Source organism: Endocarpon pusillum (assembly GCF_000464535.1).
Source record: "Endocarpon pusillum Z07020 unplaced genomic scaffold C706679, whole genome shotgun sequence".
In the NCBI taxonomy this organism is placed as follows: domain Eukaryota; kingdom Fungi; phylum Ascomycota; class Eurotiomycetes; order Verrucariales; family Verrucariaceae; genus Endocarpon; species Endocarpon pusillum.
The window spans coordinates 25,454-42,081 of record NW_006913534.1 but is presented as its reverse complement, the minus strand read 5'-3'; the positions used below and the strand labels follow the sequence as shown (position 1 = coordinate 42,081).

Genomic DNA, 16,628 nt, shown 5'->3' with positions numbered 1-16,628 from the left:
GTTTTGTTACTAATATTTTTAATATATAGTCTAAGGTTTCTTTAATCTTTAGATTTTCTTGCTAACTTTTAATAATAATTTCTTATATTTATTATAAATTATTTGCTAAGTTCTTATAAAAATAATTTATTTATATAAATCCTTATTAATTATTATCTCTAAAGAGGCTTTTTTAGAAGTATTTAAATCTAAGAATTAATCTAACTTTAAAAGTAGTTTTTTAAACTCCTAAAGATAAGATTAAAAAGACTTACTCTTTCCTTACTAAAGCTAATTTAGACATACTAGCGTATTTTCTCACTTATACTAATCTCTAAAAACTTTATAAATCTTTAATAAAAGAGTGTTAAAGCTAACAAATTTATAGTTGCTATATTAGTATTTCTATATTATTAGTTTCTTTATAGCGTTCCCCTTAAATTCTTTTATTAGGACTAGAACTTTATTTTATTTATATATTTAGTAAAGTTAATAACTAGCTTAGTAGTAGCTATTTATAATTAGAGCTTTAAGCTTTTTTATTTACTAGGGTATTTATTAAGTTTAATTATCTTCTTAGGCTTCTTCTCTTCTAATAAGACTTATAATATAGTTTATTCCGCTCTACTTAACTATTATATCTAGAGTTACTAAGTCAGAGCCTCTTATTATTATTATTTCTATATAAAATTATTCTCTAATTAGCTAATATATTAGAGAAGCTTATTACTTTATTATAATTACTAGTTTTCTAGCTATTTAATCTATTATCTAGCTTATCTATTATATTATTTATTATTTATTAAAAAATTTATTTCTTTATTACTTCTCTTAAACTTTAAGATTATAATTTTTAATAAAAGACTACTATTAAGAAGCTGCCTAAAACTAATATTATCTTTTAATACTTTAACTTTTAAAGTAATAAAACTAATATATCTTTTATTATTTAGAGATAGTTAATCTAATAAAAAAAGAAGTTTCATTTAATATAAGAGATTACGAATAAAGGTAAAAGCTTTTAATTAGCTACTTATAAATAAGAAGACGAAACTTAAGAGTTCTATAATATAAGGGAGAAGTATAGATTATTTGTACTTGTTTTTATGCTTTTATTCTTTTTCTTAAGCCGTGCCCTTAAGCCTCTTTCCTTCCTCTTAAGCCTTGCCTTTAAGCCTCTAATAATATTCCTAGTGACATATTATACTATTATATAATGCTGCGTTAAGATATTATATATTAATCTAAGGCTATGGCCTAGGTCTTTATAGGTTCTACTTTATAATAGCTATTAAATACTATTATTTATAGATTTTTAACTCTTATAATTAGCCTAATATAGCTAGTTAAAGTTTTACTCTTATAATTTACTTTTAATATTCTTAACGCTAAGGCTGCAGTTAGGTCTTAACGAATTTTGATGTTCTTAACACTAAGGCTATAATACTCTTCTATAATTTTGATGTTTCTAATGCTAAGGCTACAGAAATAACCTTATTGCTAAACGCAGGTACCTCTTAACACTAAACTCTATAAGGAAGGATATCTATAATAGGGGTTAGTCAGAGTCACAAAGGATGAAGCGCTATATAATTAATTATATATAATATAGATATTATAGATTATATAATAGAGAAGCCTGTCTCTTATAACTACTTAAGAGTAGTACTATAAAGATAATTAATATTTATCTGTAATACTACTATTTATAAAAGACTAATTAAAAATATAACTTTATAAAGATAATAAAATAGCAGAAGTATAATTATAATAACTTATTTTATATAAATCTTTAATTAAGAAAACGTCTAAATTTAAGGCTAGTGTTTAAGGTGACAAAATTAAAGTAGTAGAGTAGATTTTAAAATAATCTTATAAGGCATTTTATTTATAACTATATTATACGCTTATATAGGCTTCTGACTACTTAAGAGCCTATTCTAATAATAAGAAAAAATAAGTAAAGCAGATTATAAAATAGCCTTATTAAGGTATTTTATTTATTAGCTATATTACTCTTTTAGTTAAATAAGATCTTATATAGCCTTATTTAAATCTACTATTAAAGTAGACTCTAATATTTAATTAGCTTTCTATTAAATATAGAGGTACTCTTAGGTAATATAATATAATACTTATCTTCTATATATTTTACTTAATATATTCTAGACCTACTTTATTATTACTACGCTATTCTTAAGTAATGTAGCTAGTATTACGCCATTTTTATTATTAGTTCTGTTATAACGTCTTATCAGCTAATATAAGATCTCTAAGGGTTAATAAGTTATAATTACTAAAGAGGAGAATATTAGGGCTTAACTAGCTAAGACAAGTCTCAACTAGAAGCTGAGTCTAAGTAGGTTAGTTAAGTAGGACAGAGGGTGCAGTAACAGATATAAGTATGTCTTGAACTTAGGTGTAAGTTGATAACATGAGTTGACTACAGAGTAAGAAGAACTATCTGATTATCTGCGAAAGGAGTGCGCTTATATAGATAAGAGATTCGTATGCTTAGTCCTGCTCAGTAGTGAGCAGAGGTGAGCAACCTGTATGTGCTCAGTGGTGCTCAGTGGTGAGCAGAGGTAAGCAACCTTAAGTGTGCTTAGTCTTGGCTATCCCTGAGCAACCATCCTGGTAGTCTGGTCCTAGTGTCCAAGCCTAGTGCCTAGCTTTGGGCTGCGTGGCTCGGGTAACCTTCCCATCCTGGGAGGTGCTGTAACAGAGGAGAGGCAGGTAATACAGAATCCAATTATAGTAATGCTAGTATCTTAGGCAAGGGAGACGTTAGTCAAGAAATTAATAAAGAGGTAGGATTCTAAGAAAAGAATGCTAATAAGGGCCTTATTATATAAACCGCTAGTCACTAAGTCTAGTAAAGTGGGCTATGTATCAGATTAGCATTAACGGCCAGGCTAATAGTTAGATTAATCAGTAAAGAGAGCATCGAATAAGAGCACGAAAATAGAAAGAGAGGGTTAGTAAGAAGCAGGAAGCCGGTCAGCGGCCTGGCGTTATGATGCTGCAGAGCCCGGAAGCGGCGGCGCAGCAAGCCAACAAGGGCGGCTAGCTAGGGGTAACAAGAGGAGAGGATAGAGTAGAAGACAGAAAGGAAGAGACGGCGAGGGAGATTGAGGAGCAGCGGGCTCTTTATACCCGGGCCAAGCGGCAAGAGAGCGCGTTGCCTAATCAGGCGAGGCTAAACCGAAAGAGGTAGCGCACTGGCATCTAGACTACGTAAACAAGCATAACAAAGTGTTGTAAATTGGCCCGCGGCACTGGCAGAGGCGGACCAGACACTTTTTGGGCAACCGTGACATCTTTCATTGTCTGAACGCAGGGTGATTCGTAGCTAATTAAAGTCTGGCACTGACTCTTCTCGTGTGCTTTGGGAATCACAGTTCAAATATTCCCTAGGGGTTCGTCCGCCAAGAAAATTTATTTGCCGTCGTCTGAAGCTCTCGCGCCCTAGGATACATCTATGCTTCGCTAGCTGTCTCGTACGCACCCGGGAATCTCTTCATGTTGTCCTCGACCTTGCCCTTGTGCCTCAAGAACTGAACGTATGCACCATCAATCAACACTCTACCCTCCTGCTTCAACTTGACATACTCATCCCGCTTCAAAGGTGTGAAGCCCCAGTTCTTGCTGACAATAATCTTCTGCCGGCCCGGAAACTTGTACATGGATCGGCGGAGAGCTTCGATAGTGGTAGCACGGTGTGCATCACGAGTGCGGACCGAGAGAAGGATTTGGCCAATATTGACACGAGCGACAGTCCCGTTGGGCTTTCCCCACGCACCACGCATTCCAGTTTGCAGTCTATCGGCTCCAGCACAGGACAACATCTTGTTAATTCGGACAACGTGGTACGGGTGAGCACGGACTCGGAGGTGAAATCCTTCTTTGCCAGCGACTTTGACTAGGTACCTACAAGACCGAGAGTCAGCATTGTTACATGACCAGCGCTCCAACCAGTTATGGCGGTATAGGTTCAAAAACTACTTACTTGTTGGCGCAAATGCGAGCGGCTTCCAGGGCCTCAGAACTCAGTTGTTCATACTCGTTAGAAACCATGTGCACACAAAGAGGAAATTCGTCAACATTGGCACGCTTCCGACCAAGGTCGAAGATTCGAATTTTAGGATCAGGCACACCACGGTTGAATCGTGATTTGGGGTATGGCTGCAGCAAATGTAAGTACATGCAGTCGTCGAACCACGGAGTCGCGGGATGCTCACCTTATTCTTGCAGTAGCGGTAGCACCTCGCTGGTCTTCTTGCCATGATCTCTGCTTGTTTTGATGACCTTTGCACTTCTTGCGAACTGTGTAGAAGGAAAAATTGAAGGTGGCGGATTCAGGTTTAAGTAAGAAGTTGAGTGTTACCGCAGTTGATTTCCAAGCAGCCGCACTAAATTGGTCCGTCCATATCCCGCTTTGTACCCTAGCCCTATTACTGTTTATGAGGGTACTCTGATGACCTCCAATATCTGCTGCTGCATGCTCCTGATAACTAGGCTTTGCAAGCACAATACTGCAACAGACGGCTAGAGTCTATCTACAGTCTATCTATGGTCCATCGTACATTTGGATCGTAATCTTATTTTAATGCACTTACAAACACTCATATTACTACTTTGACACATCTCCAAGACTCCTTCTGAACTGCTCTTAGCAACGACATGAGCGACCTGGCGTGTCAATATCGAACCGGAATAGTGCGCTCATTTCATTTCTGTCCTCGTTTGCGCATGGAGTTGTGGAAGAAACTTAAGAAAGATACAATGCTCCCCACCAGTAAGATCATACTTTCGAAGTGCTATGTGTGTCAAGAGCACTTCGCCAGCACCTACAAGGGCAGATAATGAGAATTCGGAGTTCGAAAGTAGATTGCTGGTGTTTTTATCTAAGTCTCGGTCTGGTGGCCATTTCGTGGAATGTACTGTAGAGGTCTCTCTATCCGGAGAGGCAGGTTTGAAAGCAGAACAATAGATGAGTACTGGGTATTGTGAAATTGTGAAATTGTGAAATTGTGAAATTGATCTTAAAGAGGATACGACCAAAGTTCTGGATTGGACATCTCAGAGGTCTCACAGATGTTCACCAGCGGGTGTAGTCATAGGTATGCGTATTATTAATGGAGACATGATCGGAAAATGGCGGCTGCAAGGGACTGGCCCCTAGTTACTTAGATGTAGCGACTGGGATAGCGGGGACTCCCCCTGTTGTTGGGGTTCGATGCAACACGGAGTAGTTGCCCTGAGTAGGATTCTCGTGACTGACTCCTCTCCACCACCATCCAGCACGGTGATGGATGAATTTGCCCAATCCAGGGCCGACGATGACCTCTTCGATGATGACATCATTCCCATTGAGCCTACCAAGGAAAACGCTGGAGTAGAGACGATTGCGAAGAAAGTGCGCGACATTTCCCTCAAGAACGCTCCCAAGGGTCCTGCTGCAGAAACAAATCATCACCGCGCAAATGATCCGAGAGGAGGCAGAAGCAGGGGAAGGGGTGGTCGTGGGAGAGGTGTAGACAGAGCTGACTCAGGACAACCAAGTTCCTCACTTCTACAATCAAAATATGCGCATGCGCCTGCACCTGCGCCAATAGATCCGGATCCTGCTCCTCTTGCTACTTCCCCAGCAGCCATCCCTTCTGATGTTCCAAAGTCCGCAGATGGCGAGCCGGAGCCAGCTTCAGAGCCGGTAGACGGTCCAGAGGACAAAGGGGCGCCTAGTCCCGTTCCTACAACCGAACCTATCACCCCTGCACGGCCACCCGCAGTGCGAGGTGACCGAACCGCGACCGGGGGCATCAAGAAGCCCAAGTTGACTGAGGAAGAGCTCACGGCTAAGCTTGCAGCCGCAAAGACAAGATCTGAGAACCGCTCCGCTGCCCATGCTCGAGCCGAAGCAGACGCAGCTAGCTTCAACGAGCGGGAACGTGCAGCGGCAGAGAAACGGGTCAAGGATGCGGCCAACCGGAAGGTGATGGAGGGCGAGCGAGAGAAGAATAGGGCCAGGAAAATGGCCGTCATGGGAGGAAGGGAATGGGATGCAGAGAAGAACGAAGACGACTTCAAGATGGCTTCTAGGGGTAGGGGAAGAGGTAATTACGTGAGAGGGGCTAACGGAGGAGTTCGAGCGAGTCACGAAGAAATACAGGATGAGGATCTTAGACAGTATCAAAGGAGGGATAATAGGGGAGGGGGCCGAGGGCGAGGTAAACGAGGAGGCCGTGGGAGTGAACACGGCGCTGCTGGAGGGAGAGCAGGCCGCGGAAACGGTGCTGCTGGTCAGCCCGACATCACAGCGGATGTTGATTTTCCATCACTTCCCGCAACCACGAAGCCAAGGGACGATACGTCTACAGCCAGGAGACAACAGCCGAACAAAACCAGCTCGGAAGTCATATCACCCATCGCAGGTGCTGGAAGTTGGGCTGATCAGGTTGAGGTGAGCGAAGCAGCAAAGCCGAAAGGAGGATGTTAGTAATTTTCAACTGAACATGATATCGTTAGCTATCATGTAGACTTCGCAGCATAGTGCATCTGTACATATTGTTCTGGAGAAGCCATCTCACCAAGCCATGCACCGAACGCCACGCTGATACTGACTGAACAATGGTATGGCTAGGTTCACCACCTACCATAACCACCTCCGCCCCTACCTCTACCTCTAAAGCCTCCTCCGCCTCTGAATCCTCCCCTTCCACCAAACCCACCTCTCCCTCCCCAGCCGCCATCACCATAGCCCGGTCCGTCATCGAAGCTACCACGGGGTCCGCCAGCAGCATTGTCCTCCGGCCTCACTGGAGGGGGCCGTCCTTTCAATTCCTTCTGCAGCGATTCATATGTCTTCCTCATTTGGGCATAACCCAGGTGCATCTTGCCATAGAAATGATCCGCCAACCGCCTGTCATTGTCCAGCCTTGACAGATATGCTCCGCAAACATCGCATACCTGCAATTTCTGATGTCCACTCGGCCCAGACGTGTCACTCAGGGCCTTCAAGTCCCGTTCGGCTTGCTCTCTGGCTTGCTTCGCCACGCGCACTTTATGGAATTCTGTGCTTGCGAGACCCACTGAACCCGTCTCTCCCAATATCGAAACCTCCAACAAGCCTGTGTTGATAGTCTTGGAGAGATCAGAGATAGTCTTTAGCAGCGCATTCGTTTGCCTGATCTCGTCCGGCGTCTTTTCCAGTCTCCTCTGCGCGGCATCTATCCTCCGGTTGCACTCATCGATGTACTTTTGCATGTCTCGCATGTAGTCATACTCGAAACCATATTTGCTGCTCCTCTCCGCAGCGGGTATTGCATCGTATTCGAGCTTGAGATTTTCCGAGTGGACTTTCGGGCATGGACCTAGGTCTTGCTTTGTGTTGGTGAAAAGGTCGTGCGGGCAGGTGCCGACCAGGTATGAACGGCATACTTTCGGGTCGGTGAGAGTGAGATTTGCGTTACGAGCTGAGGCAGAGGTGGAGAACTGATCTCCCATGAGCTGCTCCAGCAGCTTGCGCTGTTCTGCCGCCATCGTGGAGAATTGACACGGCTGCTGCGCTTGTTCTATTAAGTATGGTAAAGCGAGCAAGACTGGGAGGTAGAGACTAGAAATTTAAGATCCCAAGACTCTGTCAAGAACTCAGCCAGTATCGTTTGCTCTATGTAGGCGCGTAACGTTGGTGAGTCGCGTGCGAATTTGTGTATGTAAATGCAGCAAGGTTCAAGGTGGCAGAAGCCCCCATTCTGCAAGCACTTTACTCCGTACTTTCGACTACAACAACCTCCAATAAGGCAGCAAAGGACTCTTCCTTTTGGATCGCCTTTCTTGATTGACAACATGACGGCATGTTGCGACTCTTTCTGTGTCTCGTGGGACTCATTCTTGCCCTGAGGATCCAATCTACAGCAGCAGAATCCGATTACCAGGAATCACTCAATCTTCAACCTCTCCCCTTGGGAGCACTGCTCGCCTCGTTTGATTTCCGAAGCAATGAATCGGTCACATCATTCGAGAAACAGAATTTCCGATTCTTTCCTCGGTCCCTGGGGCAGATTCTGCAGCACTCCAACACAAAAGAGCTACACCTGAGGTTCAGTACAGGGAGGTGGAACGCAGACACGTGGGGAGCTCGGCCATGGCAAGGCAAGAAAGAGGGAGGTACAGGGGTGGAGCTTTGGGCGTGGATTAATGCAGGAGATGACGAGGAGAGCTTTCACAAGTGGACTACGTTGACACAGAGTCTGTCTGGTCTTTTTTGCGCTTCCTTGAACTTTGTTGACTCTACACGGACGACAAGACCTGTTCGGTCATTCTCCCCGGAGGGTCATCACGATGTCTCGAAAGATCATTTGCGTCTGCTGCATGGAGTGCTTCCTGGAGAAGTTGTCTGCACAGAGAATCTGACTCCTTTCCTCAAGCTACTTCCATGCAAAGGGAAAGCAGGCATCGCAAGTCTGTTGGACGGCCACAAGGTTTTTGATGCTTCTTGGCAGAGTATGTCAATTGATGTTCATCCTGTTTGCCCTGCTGGAGCGGACGAATGCCACATAGAGATCTCACAAACCATCGATATGGTCCTGGACATTGAGCGAGCCAAACGACCTCGCGACAATCCAATTCCCCGCCCCATTCCAGCAGATCAATTAAACTGTGATGAGTCTAAACCGTACCATGCGCACGACACATGCTACCCAAAGGAGTCCACTGAAGAGATAGGGTGGTCAATAGAGGAGGTCTTCGGAAGGAAAATCCCTGGAGCCTGCCCCCTGATTGACGAAGAATGGAAACCGCTCTGTCTCCACGTTCCACACGAGAGGAAAGTCTATGTGCCATTCGGCGCATTCGAAGTCAAAAACCCACCTAGTCAGTCCACCGAGTACCGTTGCTACCACTTCCGACCTGAAGAAGTCTTCAACCTTGAAGTCATACCACAAAAGCTAAACACGCAACCCAATCTTCCCCACGAACCCTTACGTGCAGAACGCACAATCGTTGGCCACGGCGCCGCAAACGGCGGCATACGCACCATCCTGACCAATCCGTCCCCTATCGAACCGGTCCAGCTGGTCTACTTCGAAAACCTCCCCTGGTTCATGCGTCCCTTCATCCACACTCTAAAGGCCGACATCACCTCCTCGTCCCCATCCTCGCCGCCCAATACATACACCACCTCAAACTGGCAAGTCATCAAAGAAATGTACTACGTCCCGGCCATCGACCGGCAACGCGGCACGCAACTCGAACTCCTCCTCTCCATCCCCGCCTCCAGCACCGTAACTCTGACCTACGACTTCGAAAAGGCAATCCTAAGATACACCGAGTACCCGCCCGACGCCAATCGCGGCTTCAACGTCGCGCCCGCTGTCATCAAGGTCTTAAATCAGACCTCCACCATCACCACCGATCGCTCCATATCTGATCCAGCTGTAGCAAGTATAGGGCTAAGGGAGGGTAACAGGGACGGGAATGTATATATCCGCACGACAAGCCTGCTCCTCACGCTGCCAACCCCGGATTTCAGCATGCCGTACAACGTGATCATCCTGACGAGCACGGTCATGGCGCTGGCGTTCGGGAGCATCTTCAATCTGTTGGTGAGGAGGTTTGTGGGCGCGGATGAGGCCCCGGGGTATGATTGGAGGGCGTTCAGGGACAGGGTTGGAGGGAGGCTGGTAAGGATTCGCGATCGGTTTCGGAGGAGGAAGGCGGAGAAAGTGGATTGATTAGACAGCTGAATGGTTAGATAGAGGATTTGCAGTGAGAGCTAAGTGGTTCTAAGTTGTTTCTGGTTGCCCGTTTCTTGTTTGTCTCTGATCCTTCACCAGGAGACACAGTGGGGCAGTCCATGACTAGTAGCTCATTACGCTGACTTTCCTTGTTTCTCAAATTGGTGTCCTATTTACATGGTCTCTTGCCTTTTCATTCGAATAGCCCGGTGTAGATCTCGTAGTGCCAGTGCTCGCATCCAACAGCGGTGCGGTCTTCTTTCTCAGGTCCACGCCGCCGATTTGACGCCTACCATACATAGCGTGATACCAGTTCAAGGAACTGCCTGAATAGGTCCGACGCTGCCCTGACTCAAGCTTCGGCTCTCGGAGGCTCATGAAGTCCTTGCTTTGAGTTTGAGGCCGTGGCAAATTGTCCTCAAGAATGGGAGGACTGCTTCATGTCGGTCCTGTAGCCGAAAGCCGGCTTCGATGGATCCACGAGCAACATTCTCACTCTAAGCTCTTGACACCGCCCTCGAATCCAGAGACATCGTATTCGTCCGGATACGTGTCGATCATCCTCTTCAGCTCCTTCATCTGCGCTGCCGCCTCCGGCGTAATCTCCTCGTACACGTCCTCGAACAAAGCCCTCAGGGGTGGTTTCTTTTCCTTCTGCGCAGCAGATAACTCCTGCAGGACCTGCTTACGGATCTCCGTCCTGGCCTCACTCTCCATCTGCTCGTTCCACAACCCCTTCTTCTCCATCCATTTCCTCAACCGCGAGATTGGATTGTCGCGCCGTTTCCACTCCTCGACTTCAACCCGGGCGCGGTAGGCGAAGCTATCGTCGCTGGTGCTGTGGTGGCTGACGCGGTAGCTCATTGCTTCGATGAGGATGGGACGACCGCCGTCTTGGAGGGCCATGTTCCGCGCTGCTAGAGTAGCTTCACGCACAGCGAAGATGTCGTTGCCGTCGACGCGGATGGTGTCGATGCCGTAGCCGATGCCGCGGCTGGCAATGCCGTCACCGCGGTATTGCTCTAAGGTTGGGGTGGAGATGGCGAAGCCGTTGTTACGGCAGATGAAGATGACGGGACAGCCGCGCGTTGCTGCAATATTGAGAGCGGCGTGAAAGTCACCTTCGCTGGCTGCTCCTTCGCCGAAATAGCATGCCACTACTCTCTGGGGTATGTTAGGGTTTTGTAAGGCCTGCATCTTGAGCGCGTATGCTGCGCCGCTCGCTTGTGGGATTTGCGTCGCAAGCGTGCTGGAGATGGTATGTATATTCAGCTTTGCACTACCATAGTGTACTGGCATGTTTCTCCCTCTTCCCGCATCATTCTTGTTAGCAAACAGTTGACTCATGAAATCCTTCAATGTAAACCCCCTCTGCGCAAATACCCCTGTTTCTCGATATTGCGCAAATACGACATCATCCGACGTCAACGCAGATGCAGATCCGACAGCGATTCCTTCCTCCCCAGCAGAGACCATGTAGAAGCTGATGCGGCCCTGTCGTTGAGCGTCATACATTATCCGGTCCATGACGCTGACGGTGAGCATATTTCTGTACCAATTCAGGATTTCTGAGTCTGGCGCAGATTGAGGATCCCTGGTATTGTCAACAACATTGCCGTCTGAGTCCATGACGCGGTACGTTGGGATCGTAGGGTGGGTAGAAGGTCTCTGGAAGATCATCTCGGAAGTAAATTTGCTGTTGACCGCACCGGGAAAGTGCACACTGTACATTGATCATTTAGCCCTCTGCAGCACTCATAATAAGGAGAACATACTGGTCGGATCCAGGTCTCTGGGAGATAGAGCTCCATCGTTTAGACGCTGCGCGACACGCTGCGTAGCCAGTCGAGACGTTAAAGCGGAATCCATGAGGCCTTCTTGTAGCTTTCATTTAGTTAGTTACTATATTCAGTTGATAGCAGAAAACAGTCCGGATGCGCAATGCGAATCTTAGAATCTCCATTTCTTCCGTAGAGGAGAGGGTTGTGTTCGGTTACCATCGGCATTGCGGTAATTAGCTCCTACTACGTAAGTCTTGCCTCAGTTCTCAGCCGTGCTTGTGGCTTGGATGATGACTAAGTCAATGTGAGACAATGTCTGCTTAGTCAACAACTAGCCCATTACGAGCATGGCGTGTGTGGTTATGCCCACTGAGCCCATCTGGGGGATCGAGGCAAGATGGGTTGAATGGCGCTAAATTGCACGGCTTTGATGTGTAGATTTTGGGAGACATGTATGATATTTCGACATATTCTAAGCTGATGTCATTGAAAGCAGTACAGCAAGTATCAGATTAAATGTGGCTACCAGAAGTTGACCTATACAATAATAGCAAACTTTACTCAAATCTCGACCACTTAAAGTCGCCGTTACCAGTTCATCATCAGAATATTCTTCTTATCCTGACAAGTCATCTGACAAGTCCACGAGGGTCTTTTTTGGATACAGCCTACGTCCTGGCAGACGGCTCGATGGCTGATATAGCTCACTCCTTTTCCCAAACCACCAAGCCCAAGCAGGCTTGAAATTGGCCAGAGATATAACTAGTTCTAGTGGAACAGAGCCCACGACGACGGTAGTGAGATACTCCACTAGGACAATATCTGTATGAGACCCAACTGCGGTGAAAATGTACCACCTAAAGACAGAGTAGGCAAGACAACGTGATATGTTATATGACTTTTCACTTTCGACATATCAGCCATGTAACTCTAGCCAGAGCTCCAAGGCGTGCCGAGATACTAGTGACGTAAGTTTATCAGAGTGTCCAAGAAGCATCCATCACAGTGTATACACCAAATTAAATAAACTAAATCATGACTCTCATTTGGGTTGCTTATCTGATCCTAACGGTTGATTTGACTTGATTTGACTCGTCTGTCAAATGGAGTCAAACGTTAGGAAGCGATCTTTTGTGAGAAGACCACCGAGGATTTTCATCTTATAAACATAGTCCGCCAAGATCATTTAAATAACCCTGAATATTTCAAAATAAAAGAGATCTGACTAATTTGTCAAATTTCTAAGTCTTGATTTCGTTTGACATAAGCATGGATTTGGGTTGTTTGTTAAGCATTTGATTTGGAATATCTGACTCAATTTGATTCAAGTGGACACACTGATCTATCAATTATCCAGAGGACAAAGCATGAAACAAAAATCGCTGCGAGTTGAGATGTGTTGGACTAAACAACGGAGTGGAAGAGCAAGATGTGTGGGCACCGTAGTAAAGGCGCTATATATATGTGTTGTCTAAAGAGAGGGCTGAGAAACAATAAAACCTACCAGCGCCTGCTGTGACTAGAGTGGAAAGGTTTTCCAGACCACAACGCTTTCAATTTTCTCGCATGGGAATTAGGAGCTCCCCCAATGCGCCTGTCGAGGCTCTGTGGCGTAAGGAACGGACCACTGCATCATCAGTGCTTTGCTTGGTTGGACTGGTACATAGACACCACTCTTTGCAGGAGCTCCAAAGACGAGAACGTGTTGAGCAGGTACATGGGAATACGAAATTCACCATCCCTCCTTACACGGAGGCCAAGTGTCATTCAATCCTGTCAGACAGTGGCGGAGGTCGCATGCAGCAATATCCTTCGAAAACATCATCAGTCATGGTTCCTACTGCAGCTAGCTTCAATTAGCATGACGAAGAAGTGTCGAATCACCGCGGTCTTCCATCAAGTCTTTCATTAGGTCGCCCCAGCTATTGCTTATCCAAATCTTGCATGATGAGCGACATCTTAATCGGATGATGTGCCGCCCACGTTCGTGGACTATCATATGCAGTCATTCCGATATTGCTGGGGTGCTGGCGAGATCAGGTTGCGAAATCGTAACTTGATATGCTTCTTTACCATGACGGAGCTTGAGTTTATGCTAAGAGGAATCTCGTAACACCGCATAAGATCAAGATTTTATCGCATGAACATTTACATTTCAGCTAAATAGCAGGGATCAGCACTCTACCAAGCCATTTTTGGGAATTCCTTAACCTCGGTACCCATCTTATATCGCCTTTCCACTCCCGTGATACGGCCGTAAATGGCAACTACTCCTAAGGACAAGGCTCTCACTCGGTAGCAACCGACCTCGTTTAAGTGTTGCGTTCACGCATAGAAGCGCAATCTTCACTACGATTCCCTTTTATAATCTAATAGTGCTTTGCCCAAGGCCGTTCCCGCAAGGCACCATGCAGCCACCCAGCGATAGCATTCGACCGTAACTCGAATATGCCCCTTGCTTGTCATCCTCAGCTCCTTCGGACCATTCTGGTGTCTTAGTGTTGTAGCTCTCCGTGTATGATGAGCACAAGCTTTTGCGGTAAGACATCACCTAGATATTGCAATTAGTATATAAACGGGGTCCCCCAGACGTACTGCACATTTCCTCCATATCCCACAGGCTCCTTTACAGCAGGTTCGGCTATTCTTCACGTACCAGCCCTTGGCCTATCCCCCCAGCTTTTCAACTCACGTCAGAAGTATTGAATATGCAGCTCGCGACCCTAGTCCCTCTAGCGCTGGCAGCCATCAGCTGCAAAGTCAATGCCGCCCCAGTTACCCAAGGCATTGACGTGGCTGAAGCATCAATTGACAAGCGGCAATCCTGGCAAGACTCAGTAGATCAAGCTCTTGCCGACGCCAATGCCGCAATCGCAAACGGTATCAGTACTGCAGACGCCGCAGTAGGAGAGGCGTCATGGCAAGATGCTGTTGATCAAGCACTCACGGAAGCCAGTGCAGCGATTCAGAATGGTCTCAACTCTGCTGGTGCGGCGATCAGCAAACGCCAATCATGGCAGGATGCTGTTGATCAAGCCCTCGCGGAAGCGAACGCGGCGACTCTGGACGGTGTCAGTTCCGCCAATGCAGCGATTGGCAAGCGCCATTGGTGAAGAGGACAATAGGCTATCTGCGGGTGACTGAGTTGATTACTCTGAATGGTGTCGGTAAGTTTTGTAGAACTGACATGGCGATTGGCAAGCGCTAATTAATGATGACAAGGACCGGAGGATCTTCTGGGTGAACCATAGATCTCGAGGGACGGTGTCACGTGCAGGTTATGCTTGGCGTTTAGCGGATCAGCTTTACTACGTAGTTGCTGCTACGCAACTTGTTGAGCTTCATACTCGGATCAATCAATCAAGTTTGCCCTATCCATGATAGACGAAAACTATGGACACGCGGAAGCACAGGGAACCGAGGATTTGAACATAGGACTATAAAATAGCTGATTAGCGAATAAATTATGCAATACAATCTTTCTGATGCATAGACATCATCCAGTTTTTTCAGTGTAAATATAGACACAGAGCATAGAACACTGGTGAACGAAAGAGACTAAGAACGTAATATCAATCAAATCAGACACGCCGCTCAATCATAGCCAATTGGATACGGACGAGCGAACAAATAGTTGCCGGATGTGCCCAGACTTTTGACCTGCGGCAAGAGCCAGAGCCAATGGACCAATCGCCAGAGCGGCGGGATCTCATTGACCTTTCTTTGACGTGCTAAATATGGATGCACAATAGCACCAGTATCTGGGTCATGACCACCAAGACCATTGCATGTGGGCGTACAGCATGGAGGAGTCTGCACTGTTTTGCGAAACGGAAAAAGTACCAGCCGATCCTGTACAGATGCTTCTCGTGCTCCATTCGCCAGTCACAAAAGACAGAAGAAAGGATTGAAGATGGCCGCACCACACACTTCGGGTTCGAGACGATTTCGGAGGCGCAGAAGGAGAAGAAAGGTGGGATCAGGCGTACAAGAGTGTTCAAACTAGGCTGATTGCTAACACAGTCGGCGCGGTCTTCTCTTCCGTTGCGTCCTCCTACGATACCATGAACGATCTCATGTCTCTTGGCATTCACAGAATATGGAAAGATCATTTCGTCAGATCGCTGAACCCAGGTTCGACAAGTGGCCAAGGGTGGAATATTCTTGACGTAGCTGGTGGGACGGGTGACATCGCATTTCGAATGCTTGACCACGCGACTCAAATCAATGGCGATCACAGTACCAAAGTTACCATCGCAGATATTAATCCGGACATGCTTGCAGAAGGGAAGAAAAGAGCACTTGCGAGCAAATACGCAGACACCGGTCGGTTGGATTTCGTCCAGGGCAATGCAGAATCTATGCCAACAATGCCCTCTGACTCCGTGGATCTCTACACAGTCGCATTTGGCATCCGGAACTTCACAAACAAGGATGCTGCATTACGAGAAGCTTTTCGAGTTCTTCGGCCCGGCGGTGTCTTTGCATGTCTCGAGTTCAGTCATGTGAATAGTACTTTGTTCAATGCAGTTTATAAGAGATGGAGTTTTGGAGCCATCCCTCTGATTGGACAGCTCGTCGCAGGTGACAGGGACAGCTATCAATATTTGGTTGAAAGCATTGAACGCTTCCCAGCTCAAGAAGAGTTCAGAGCCATGATCGGAGACGCAGGTTTTTTAGTTCCTGGACTGGGATATGACAATCTTTCTGGTGGGATTGCCAGCATCCACCGTGGAATCAAACCCCTCTGAAGCTACATGGCTGGTTTACGACGGATGTCACCATAATGAGGAACCTGTTCAGTGGCTTGAGCTGGCCCAAAGATGCTAGCACAAATCTTGGAATCCAATTTTCTAGGCATCAAGCCATTAATCTTCCTTTCAAGACGCAGAACGCCAGTTTCCGACCATAATGCAGGATAAAGAGCAGGCGCGAATGCGAGTGTGGTCCAGGCTGGATGCTCGATCGCAGAACGTGCGAATGGCAAAGTTATCTTAGAGTGCTCTCCAAGCCAGCTCTTCTGTTCTTGCGCGATAACAGAGCAAGGAATTACCAAGGAGGATCGAAGTGTCGTCGGAGGTCCGAGCAACAATGATATGCCGATCAAAGGTCAGAACTTCTGAAGACCTCC

At 46.2% G+C, this 16,628-nt stretch overlaps 6 protein-coding genes across 6 annotated transcripts; 3 read left to right on the top strand and 3 right to left on the bottom strand.

The window, feature by feature from the left end:
• Positions 1–3,458: 3,458 nt before the first annotated feature.
• EPUS_09018 (60S ribosomal protein L10-A) lies at positions 3,459–4,265 on the bottom strand (the record flags this gene model as incomplete). Its single annotated transcript, XM_007787952.1, has 3 exons — positions 3,459–3,909; positions 3,989–4,164; positions 4,221–4,265. The coding sequence occupies 3 exons, from the start codon at positions 4,263–4,265 to the stop codon at positions 3,459–3,461; spliced, it is 672 nt and encodes a 223-aa protein (XP_007786142.1).
• A 1,025-nt stretch (positions 4,266–5,290) lies between these two features.
• Positions 5,291–6,478, top strand: EPUS_09017 (uncharacterized protein; the record flags this gene model as incomplete). Its single annotated transcript, XM_007787951.1, has 1 exon — positions 5,291–6,478. One exon carries the CDS (start codon positions 5,291–5,293, stop codon positions 6,476–6,478), a length of 1,188 nt encoding a protein of 395 aa, XP_007786141.1.
• A 146-nt stretch (positions 6,479–6,624) lies between these two features.
• On the bottom strand, positions 6,625–7,521 carry EPUS_09016 (uncharacterized protein; the record flags this gene model as incomplete). Its single annotated transcript, XM_007787950.1, has 1 exon — positions 6,625–7,521. One exon carries the CDS (start codon positions 7,519–7,521, stop codon positions 6,625–6,627), a length of 897 nt encoding a protein of 298 aa, XP_007786140.1.
• A 314-nt stretch (positions 7,522–7,835) lies between these two features.
• Positions 7,836–9,713, top strand: EPUS_09015 (uncharacterized protein; the record flags this gene model as incomplete). The annotated part of the gene is made up of 1 exon (XM_007787949.1): positions 7,836–9,713. The coding sequence occupies one exon, from the start codon at positions 7,836–7,838 to the stop codon at positions 9,711–9,713; it is 1,878 nt and encodes a 625-aa protein (XP_007786139.1).
• Positions 9,714–10,208: 495 nt separating this feature from the next.
• EPUS_09014 (uncharacterized protein) lies at positions 10,209–11,607 on the bottom strand (the record flags this gene model as incomplete). Its single annotated transcript, XM_007787948.1, has 2 exons — positions 10,209–11,439; positions 11,492–11,607. The coding sequence occupies 2 exons, from the start codon at positions 11,605–11,607 to the stop codon at positions 10,209–10,211; spliced, it is 1,347 nt and encodes a 448-aa protein (XP_007786138.1).
• Positions 11,608–14,205: 2,598 nt separating this feature from the next.
• Positions 14,206–16,248, top strand: EPUS_09013 (uncharacterized protein; the record flags this gene model as incomplete). Its single annotated transcript, XM_007787947.1, has 3 exons — positions 14,206–14,606; positions 15,250–15,470; positions 15,521–16,248. 3 exons carry the CDS (start codon positions 14,206–14,208, stop codon positions 16,246–16,248), a joined length of 1,350 nt encoding a protein of 449 aa, XP_007786137.1.
• Positions 16,249–16,628: the final 380 nt, after the last annotated feature.